General features: G+C 41.5%; 1 protein-coding gene across 1 annotated transcript; it reads left to right on the top strand.

The window, feature by feature from the left end:
* The first annotated feature begins 1,947 nt into the window (after positions 1-1,947).
* LOC102040728 (thiamine transporter 2-like) lies at positions 1,948-8,530 on the top strand. The gene is given in 6 exon segments (XM_014308514.2): positions 1,948-2,206; positions 4,132-4,436; positions 4,438-4,853; positions 6,815-7,007; positions 7,510-7,651; positions 8,408-8,530. Coding segments are annotated over 6 exon segments (1,329 nt in total). The 5' UTR covers positions 1,948-2,056.
* The last annotated feature ends 1,764 nt before the right edge of the window (positions 8,531-10,294 follow it).

The following is a 10,294-nucleotide window of genomic DNA, read 5'->3' as shown; positions in this document are numbered from 1 at the left end:
CAATCTTCATGGAGAAATGCAGCAAGAAAGAACAGCTATGACAAGTTGTTGTTATTATTATTATTTAAATTCTGATAAAATTTTCAAGTTTAGAAATACTTTTTGGAAAAAAGTTACAGAAATATCTGACTACCACCAGCTCAAAAGGGTGGTTTCTCACTTCTCTGCAAGACAGTCATCCTAGGAAGAACTGCACCTGAATCCACAGGAAATTCTCCACAGCCAGAGCCCTGACAGGTAATTCATCATTATCTGGGAGTGTGCTGGCTACTCACTTGCTCAGTGCATTTGGAGGTGATGCAAGATTTATAGAGATGTTGCTGATCAGCCCAGGGCTTAATTTTTTATATTTTTATCACATTTCAAATAAGGTCTCGTGTTAAAGATACTAGAGACTAGATTGTAGTTACAATTATTTGTAGGAGAAAGATGACAGGGACAGTTTTTAAAAATCAAGTTACAAGGTTAGGGCTGCTTTTTCTAACATTCCTCTGAGGTCACAGAAATATTGTCTTTATAACATGATTTATACTAAGTTTTAATGGATATCATCTCACCGTGCAAGCAGAAGCACTTTTTCAAAAGTGCCTGCTATAGAGTGGAATTCAGCAATTTAAGATACACAGCTTGTAGCAGCATGATTAGACATCAGCTAGTGCTTTGCTTTCATTTGCTTATGATTGAAAACACTGTTTCAGTTATTCCAGGATCAGTGAAATTGACTTTTTAACACAAAAGAAGTAAAATAAAAACCAACTCTTTCTAGACTTCTTTTTGCTGCCAGCAACACTGAAGAAACAAGCCTCCTTTTCCTTTTGGTCATCACTTTCAAAAGTGAAGTCAATAGTTCTCTGTTTTAAGTCTGAGCAGGTACAATGAGCAGATAGTTTCTGGGTCTTTCTTTACCCTCTCCAATGACTGGAGTGCAAGAAACATGGTGAGTGTTAAAGCATTTTTAAGAAGCTGAGATCACAATGGGTTAAGCTGCCTGATGGTTTTATTGCCATCAAGAATTTTTGCATGGTCATTGTGTCAAATCAAAAAAGTCAACAAAAAAATCAAACAGATTTGCAAATCAACAGACAAAAACCTCCTTGAGCACACAGAATGAGCTTTGATCTCACACTTTGCCCACCCACTTATTCAGAAATGAGACTATAATGGAACTTTATTCTTCTGCTACAGCACAGCCACTGAGCCCTAAGCACGTCACTATGAACAACCTTTGACAGACAATACAGAGTTTACCAGGGCTGGTGCACCTTGATCCAGTTGCTCATTTCCAAACTGCAGCTGTGATGCCAGGCAGGTTCACTGAGGGAACATTGGCTTAGGCATGTGGCACAGCTGGGGCCGTGCACTTCACTCGTGAGACAGAAGAGACAATGCCCTTTATCAATATAACAAAGTTCAGTGGTAAATGTGACAGTGGTTTAACAAGACTCAACAGGAAAGTGTGTTTGACTTAATGCAGAGATGGCAAGATCAGGTAAAACTATCAGAGAGACCTTCCTAAGTCACTGGGTTCTAAACTCCTCTCAGAGAGGAGCCTGGGTGCAGCTTAGACCCACTCTTAGTCCCAGATTTGGACAACTGCTTCCATTTAAAGGATTATGCAATATATGCAATAAGTTCTTTACATGACTTAGCCAAGGTTTCAAGGCTGAGCACGCTGTTAGTCACTTACCAAGAATGTGTTACAGCAAAGAATCTCAGCCTCAGGAGTGTGCCAGAGGTGTCCCTGCCCAAGAGGACATCCAGGAGTGCAGCTCAGTGCAGGAGAGCTTGAGATCAATGGTTTGGTTACATCTGCACACCAGCCAGACATCTGAGTCACCTCTGCAGGCAGCCCTTGGCTGTCACACTGCCACCTGTTCCCCCAAGTCCAGTTACAATGGATGCCACCACCACAGCTCTCACTGGTGGTTATAGCTTCAGAGGAGTGACTGTAGGTTTGGTTAAAAAGTAAACTTGAAAATTAATATTTACCAACTGTGAAGAGCATTTATTCTTCCTTTGCCTTTTTTTTTTTTTTTTTTTTTTGTTTAGGTAGATTATGGATTGCTGGAAGGGAGCCGTAAGCCACAGCTGGATTTATCCCACGGTGATCATCTGTGCAAATGGATTTTTCACCACAATGAGGCCATCAGAATCTTTTCTCACCCCCTATCTAACAGGACCAGACAAAAACCTAACAGCTGAAGAGGTATGTAACTATTCTCAAGCAGTAACTAAAATGCTTAAAGCATCAGGCCTTACAGCAGTAACTGAAGGGAAGATGAAGTATGAATATTTTATCTAAAGATCCATATTTAAGATGCTTCTGGAAAAGAGTAGGGAGTCACCTCTTTGGCAGGAGATCCAAATTTTAAAGTCCCTACATTCTCAGGACTTTGAAACCCCTTTGGTGGTTGATATTTTTGGCAAAATCAGGTCAGCTAGTTCCTCTCTCCACCCCAGAGGAGACATTTATTTATACTTACCATGGAATTGATTACACTGACAAAATTGATTTCAAAACATAAGAAAGCTACGCAGCCTTCCCAGCTAAGCAGCCTTCCCCTTATGAGTTGTAAGCTTATTTCCTATATTCCCTATATTCCATCCATTCATTAACCTGTGGAGGTTAAGTTCACATTCAGAAAAATGGGGGGTTTTGACAAAAACATGCACTCCAAGTTTGCTTGCTATGTGCTGTGTTCAGCACTGGGTGCTTCAGGAGTACACCTCCCAACAAAAGGGGACATGGTTAACACGTGGCTGAGTCATGGAGCTAACGGTATAATTAGAAAACACAGGCTTGCTACACCCACATACAGCTAATATGAAGAACAGTCATTCCTGATGTGCAGTAGCAAATGTTAAGGCAGAATCTACCAGCACACTGTGAACCCAAGGTTTCTGCTGAAAAAAGGTATTTGTGGTTTAGGTTGTCAGGGAGTTTTTTTCTCCCCCTTTTTAATTTTTTTTTTAACCACAAGAGAAAGCATTATTTCTTATATAAATCACACAAATAGCATCACAGAATGCCTTAATTCTGATTTCAGCAAGAATCCTTAACTCAAAATCAAGCAGAGTACAGATATTGTCTCTTTCAGCCAAACTCACCTCCAGTGAGTTAATTCAACGAGGTAATTCTAAGTTCAGAGAAACAAAAGAAGTCAGAAAGATACAGTGAACCTGCTGCTCACTATACAAAATCATTCCAGTATCTGTTCAGAAGTAAAAAGCATTCCTCCAGCATTTGATACAGTTCCTTTCTAGTCTAATTGCTTAAGCAGAGAACAAGAGATAGGAATGGATACCTCAGCAGGCTCCACAATTACTGGGCAAGACCTGCCCAAAACAGGCAACTTAAGAGTCAGAGAAGAAGGTTGCTTTGTGATGTGCTTCTATAAGGATACCTGCCCCAGGTGTGCCCAAACTGCCCAGGCAAGCACTGAGCTTTAGTGGCAACCACAAACAGCACCTTCCAACTCAAAATCAGAAGTTTCAGAAAAAAGAGAAAGAATTTCTTCACAGGGCATCTATGTATTGAAGTCCAATTTAAACTTACTGAAAGACTTCTTTACTTCAATTTTACTTTAAATCAGAAAAAAACATAAAAGGTGCAGTAGAGTAGTAGCAGCTACACACTGTGCAGTTCCAGTTCCCCTCTGTAAGAAGCACATATTTTTTTTTATCTATACCTAACAAGGGAAAGACGTGACCAAAGGTATACAATGATTCACATTAAGTTAAAATAGGCCTTCATTTTCAGAAACTGGAGGGAATAGGATTTGAAACCAGAGAGACTTATATCAGACACAAAGATACAGTTGCTTTAAACAGCTGCACATCAAAACCTGCCTTCTTCATAGGCCTTTACTGGAATTACTTTTTAAGCCAATCTATCTGTTTCTTTAGTGGAGCATAGCATCACTGTCTTTAGCCCTTACATAGTGAAGTCACAGTCTTGTTACTAAAAGCAGTTTAAGCCTGCACTGTTCACACATTCCAATGTTTCATATCATCACAACTATGTCATTTCAGCAGTAACACCATCAAAAATCATCCAAGAAGGTATTTTAAACATATGGGGGGTTGGGGCTGTTTTGTTTGTTTAACATCTCCTCTTTCATTGTGTTCTAGGTTACCAACCAGATTTTTCCAGTCTGGACATACTCCTACCTGGCTCTCCTTTTCCCAGTGTTCCTGCTCACAGACTACGTGCGCTACAAGCCCGTCCTCCTCCTGCAGGGCATCAGCCTCATCGTCACGTGGCTCCTGCTGCTCTTTGCACATGGAGTGGCGGCCATGCAGCTGGTGGAATTCTTCTATGGCATGGTCACAGCCACCGAGGTGGCCTATTATGCCTACATCTACAGCGTGGTCAGCACCCAACACTACCAGAGGGTCACCAGCTACTGCAGGAGCGTCACTCTGGTGGCAGCCACTCCTATGCGCGCTCTTCCTGCCCATGCCCCAGAGGAGCATGTTCTTCCACAGGAGAGAGGCCCCTGAGCCTGTGCCAGGGCCTGGCAAAGGGCTGGCTGTGGGCACTGCCCCCAGGCCCCAGAGCTGCCAAGAGGAAAGGAGCCCTGATGCTGCTGCCAGGGCCCCGAGCCCCCAGCCCCAGGCTGGCAGTGCCGGGCCCCACAGGCACCTGCTGAGCGTGCTGCTGCAGCTGGGCAGGGACCTGAGGCACTGCTACAGCTCCCGCAAGCTCCTCTGCTGGTCCCTGTGGTGGGCTCTGGCCACAGCCGGCTTCAACCAGGTGGTGAATTATGTCCAGGTGCTGTGGGACTTGCGAGCCCCCTCGCACAGCTCTGCAGTGTACAACGGAGCTGTGGAAGCCATAGCAACGTTTCTGGGTAAGCAATCATTAGCAGGTACTTGTAGCCTATCCTGTGCTGAGGGACTCTTCAGCAATGTGTTTGGTGCCTTTCCATCTCCTATGAGGACTAAGTAAACAGACAGAGATAAACTGCATGCAAGGCATGATTTTACTATAAACTTTTACAGTGGGCCTCTCAAAATTAGTCTTAAAAAACATATATTAATAAGCTTATCCTTCTTAGAGGAGACTCATTCTGCCAAAATGTTTTAAGAGTTTTAAGTTTACTGCTCTGTTTAGACCATGTCTTTAACCTCAAGTAAGCACATTAAAACTGTGCAATGATATCTTCTATATTCCTCCTTCAAATACACCTTCAGCTGGCTGGTTTAAGAATTAAAAGAACGTGTTAGCAGACACACTGCTCTAAATACTACTCAGAGCATACTGTGAAAATGTCTATTTAGACACTAGATTAAAAATCATTCCAGTCTAAGTGCTCCTCAACAAATATTCTGACTACATCTATGTCCTGATTGGGATGTTTGCCACAACTAAGGTTGTGTGCTCAACCCCTGTATGGGTCATTCACTTCAGAGATTGACTTGATGGTCCTTGTGGGTCCCTTCTAAGTTAGAATATTTTGTGAAACCATTTCTGTGATGTGACAAGGCTGAGAGCACTGTAATTGTTTACCCTTGAAAACCAAGCAATCTTACTAATGTGCATAGAGACTTGAAGGGGAGGAGCAAAGAGGATGGAACCATGCTCTTCCCAGGAGTGGCCAGTGACAGGACAAGAATCAAGGGGCACAAAATCAAGCAAAGTTCCACTTGAACACAGAGGAACATTTTTATTCCAAGGGTGATTTTAAACAGAACAGGTTGGCCAGAGGTGTGGACACTCCATCCTAGAGCCAAAACCTAGGCTCCAACCTGAGCAGCTTCCTTTAGCTGGCAGCTTTAGCAGGGCCCTGTGACCATCTCTTCCAACCTCAGCCATTCTGCCTCTCATTAGCTACCTGGTCCACCCAAATTCCATTTCTCTTTTGCCACAGAATATGGGTGAAGTGAAACTTCATTTACATGGCTGTGCAGCACCAATACAGCCTCCTTTTGGAGCTCCTATTTACACAGCTGTCTCTTCCTATATTCCAGGAGCTGTATCCCACACTGCTACAGGGAATTGTCAGGTTACTTTTCCTCCCTGCAATCAGCCTGAAAATCCATTTTACGGAAGCTACTCCAGAACTTCTGACTACTGCTTTGAACAGTTCCCAAAGTCTTTCTTGCACTTACAACACCCTGTGGCACTTGACACAACTTCAGAGTACAAAGGCACTCAGCACTGGGAACCCCTGCTCATGTCAGGGACGGACCAAGGGGGTTGGTTTGCTCCAATTTTTGGAATTCTGATGAAGAACACATACAACCAGCAAACAAAGTCCAGTTTTTGTGCTAGCCCACCTGAGACATGGGGTTTGCTACACTGTAATAGACTCAAGTAAGGGTTTTAACATGTGATGGCCAATAAGACATTGACAAATGCAGTTTCATAAGGCTTTTCACCAGAAACTGAAAATACACTTCCAATAAAAAAAAGGCATAAAGTGCTAAGATTTTCCTTCCATAAGGAACTTCACATGAAGTAACTAAACTCATTATACATATTTTGACAGAAAATGCTTGGTGGGATTGTTCTTCTCTTTGCTCATAGTTGTCTAAAAATGGAGCAACAATAGATAGTGCACTGCTGCCTCCAGCCTTAGGCATGAGGCACTTTCCCACAGCACTTCAGGGAGTGAAGGGTCTAAGCAAAGAGGTAAACATTCAAACTAACAGAAGACTCCCACACTCCTAACAAGAAATATGATCCATACCATTACCAAAGTCCACTGTGAGCAAGACTGAAGAGCTCCTGGCATGATCCAATGACAGTTATGCAATGGCTCTCAAGGATAATGTTTCGAAGTTTTAATTGCTACTTTTCAATTTTTAGGTTCAGCAACATCCATGGCAGTTGGATATGTCAAAGTAAACTGGGATCTCTCTGGAGAACTGGCTTTGGGAATTTTCTCTGCACTGGACAGTGGTTCTCTGCTTCTTATGCACTTCACTGACAACATCTGGGCATGTTACGCTGGTTACCTTGCATTTAAAGCTTGCTATATGCTCCTTATAACAATAGCCACGTAAGTACAACACACAACTGTTCTAACTAAATTGATTTAAATCACTGTCAAATTTTTATATTTATCAAAATTTTACTGGACATTTCCCTAGATATAAATACAAATAGGTTATGACAGCAGCATATATTGTTCCTAGCCTGTATAAAACTGGGTAAAATTGTATGACCTAACCATTACCATAGTACACTCCAAGTCAGAACAAGGTAGCTTCTGCACTTGGCCATTCAATAACCAATGCATGAGTATTCTCAAAATGATCCAATGAATATACACAGGTATTCAGCAAAAATATTCACTCAAGGGTAAATAAGATGCACAAAAGTCACAAAGCCAGAAAAAAACCAAGAAATTTCTGTCAAAATGAAGTTGATAAAGCTTAATAGCCAAGACTGAAGTGATCTTGTCCTTTGAAGAATGCACTGTGCCCATTAAACTGTTCCCGTAAGTGCATCCACCCATCCTTGCTCTCCATGGTTTTGTGAACCTGTGCATTCATTGTCAGGTTTCAGATTGCTGTCAACCTCAGCATGGAGCGTTACGCTTTGATGTTTGGCTTCAACAACTTTGTTGCACTGGTGATTCAGACGATTTTAACTGTTGTTGTAGTAGATTCAAGAGGTCTGGGACTGGATATCAGCACTCAGGTAAGCCACTAAGTCCCACTGCTTAGTTCCCCTACTCTCCTTCAAAGGCAGGTTCTACTCCAAGACTAGCCTGTGGTAATGTGCAAGCTCAGGACAGTTACTCACCTGGAAAAAGACTAATTTAAAATGAACTGCTTTGAACTACTACAACCTGCTTGTCCTCTGAGCCTCCCAATACTGGGATGACTGGAAAATATTCTGTGTTCACAAAACAGAGGGCAAAGAATACCCACCTATTACTTTGGGTATTCTTTCAATTAAAGGCTTACTATTCACAAGTTTATAGTCAAAATACCCTAACCAGAAGCAGGAAGCCAGCTGAAAGACAACCTATGGGTCTATTACTAGGGTAATTCTAGTTCCAGTGGACGCACCTTTAAAGTTACTGTAATTCTGAAAATTAACTCCTTGCAATTCCCCATTAAATTTCTAAAATTAGTTAAAACGGAGACACTGAATGAGTCTAAGACTCTAGGCTTCATGTTTCCAGAGAAGAAACAAAGTGCTGGACAGCTGTCCTCCCTTACTGAGGTAGGGAAGGACACATCAGAACATTATCTCCCCCTTTTACAACCACAGAATTGCTACAGTGTAAAGTCAAGCTGTCCAGACTTCTTGAATCCTCTCAAGATGGGGTCATTCTGGGCACATGTGACAGGGAAGGGAAGGCAGCAATGGAAAGACACCCCTTAAGAGTCAAAAACTGTTTTTCCTGTTAGATAACTACTTTTCTCCTTCCCCACCTCCATTTCCCAGTTTCTCATTTATGGCAGCTACTTCACAGTCATAACTGGGATTTTCCTGATCAGAAGCGTGTACATCATAATTTCCATCAAATGCAGAAATACAAGTGTGGCTGCTGAAAGCACTGCCCCTTAACAACCAAGACAAAAGCAATGGTTACAAGCAACAATGCAGAAGGCTCTGTCATCTGGACAAGAAATCAAGAGAAATATAATGTTCAATCAAGGAAAACTGGTCCAGGTTGAAGCAAGCTGTTTATGAGCCTACTGCACAGAAAGCTTTGTCGACAGGATGATGCATTTCCTCCATTTTCTTCACCAGCAGTTTAATACAAAGATTCCTCAAACAGTCTTCTAATTCAAGTTTTAGTGATCTGACATACAAACTTCTATGAAGGCTCAGTGAGCACAAGGCATACAAATGCCTGAACCTTGCACCAGAGGAACTCACAAAACAACCTTGGGACTTTGCCTTCTACTGAGTATTTCAATTTAAGGCAATTTATTTACTGATAGAAGACCATCAGACATGCCCAGGGAATCTAAAGCAGTTGAACCATAAAATGACTTGTCAGAAGATTTGTCACAGAGGCCTTTGGAAAACTTAAAAACTTTTTCAACTGGACATCACATGTGCCTTACAGAACTCAGGATGGTCCTGCAAGTCTAGCATCTTACACTTTTAACAGCTGATGTTTAGGACTGAAGCCTAATCTAGGAGGTCTCCATATGAAATTCTGTATAAGGGGCCTAAAGTTATCAAGTGAAGTGCTTTGAAGCTAAAGCATAAAAATACAGTTTTTAGGCAACTATGCTATTTGCATGAACAATTGAGGGAATAACTGCAGAGATCTCCATGATAAAACATTTAAAATCAGGGCTGAAAAACTCGTTTTGTAAATAAAGCTATTTTAAAAAACTAATCAACTAAACACCAATGGTGTCAGTTAATGCTCAATATACAGAAGACTCAAAACAATACAAGATCTTCAGCTTATCTGGACTTGGACAAATCTAAAATCTGTGAACACAGACTAAAGAGGTGTGCTTGTGTATAGTTAAAAGTTGCAAACCTTTTATCTGTCATAATTCAGTTATGAAAAATAAAGCATTCCACTGCTTCTATGGTATATTCTAAACTAGATGCCTTGCATACTTCAGTCAGTTTCAGTATCTCAGCAGTAATATTTGGATTAGGACAATCTCTATAGATGCTGATCTCATTAGCCCTTGCCCAAAGCCTAATTTACACCACTGTAAGTGAAGAGGGCACAGAATTGTTGCTCTTTCATAACACTTTTCATCTCATTGACAAGACATCCCTTTGATTTGGTGCAGTTCTCTGCACTAAGCATTTTTAAGTATTCCACAAGCCCTGCTGAAGCCCTGCAGTTCCCCACTCTACTGCATTTACCTTTTACTATCCAAAACAGCCAAGGTTAGGGAACAGGGAGAATTACAACTATTTACACTGTGCTAAAATACAGTGGTGAGAGTAAGGGTGTTACTAATACCCTGCAAACCTCCAGTTGCTGGCGATTTCTTCAGTGAATTCCCCAGAGAATGTTGGGAATTAAACTGAACACCACACTCTGTTGAGCAGTCTCCATCAGAAACAAAAGAGAGCCTTCAAGCCTGTTTTAAATATACGAACAGGACAAAACCAGACATTTAAGTACAGAAAACGTGCAGCACGTTTTATAAGTTGCCGGTCTCCAGCTTGGTATCTCCAAAGTTTAAAAAACAAAAACAAACAAAAACAAATTACAACCCCCATAGGCAGGCAACAAAAGTCAAAAACATTAGCACAAATGTTTTTACAAGCAGAGGTCAAACCTTTCAGATGCCCTAGAAAAACCTAGCTGACATTCAGGCAGTCAATTACAAGTGAAATGTCTTA

Source organism: Geospiza fortis, unplaced genomic scaffold (assembly GCF_000277835.1).
Source record: "Geospiza fortis unplaced genomic scaffold, GeoFor_1.0 scaffold318, whole genome shotgun sequence".
Lineage (NCBI taxonomy): Eukaryota > Metazoa > Chordata > Aves > Passeriformes > Thraupidae > Geospiza > Geospiza fortis.
This window is presented reverse-complemented; position numbering and strand designations above follow the sequence as displayed.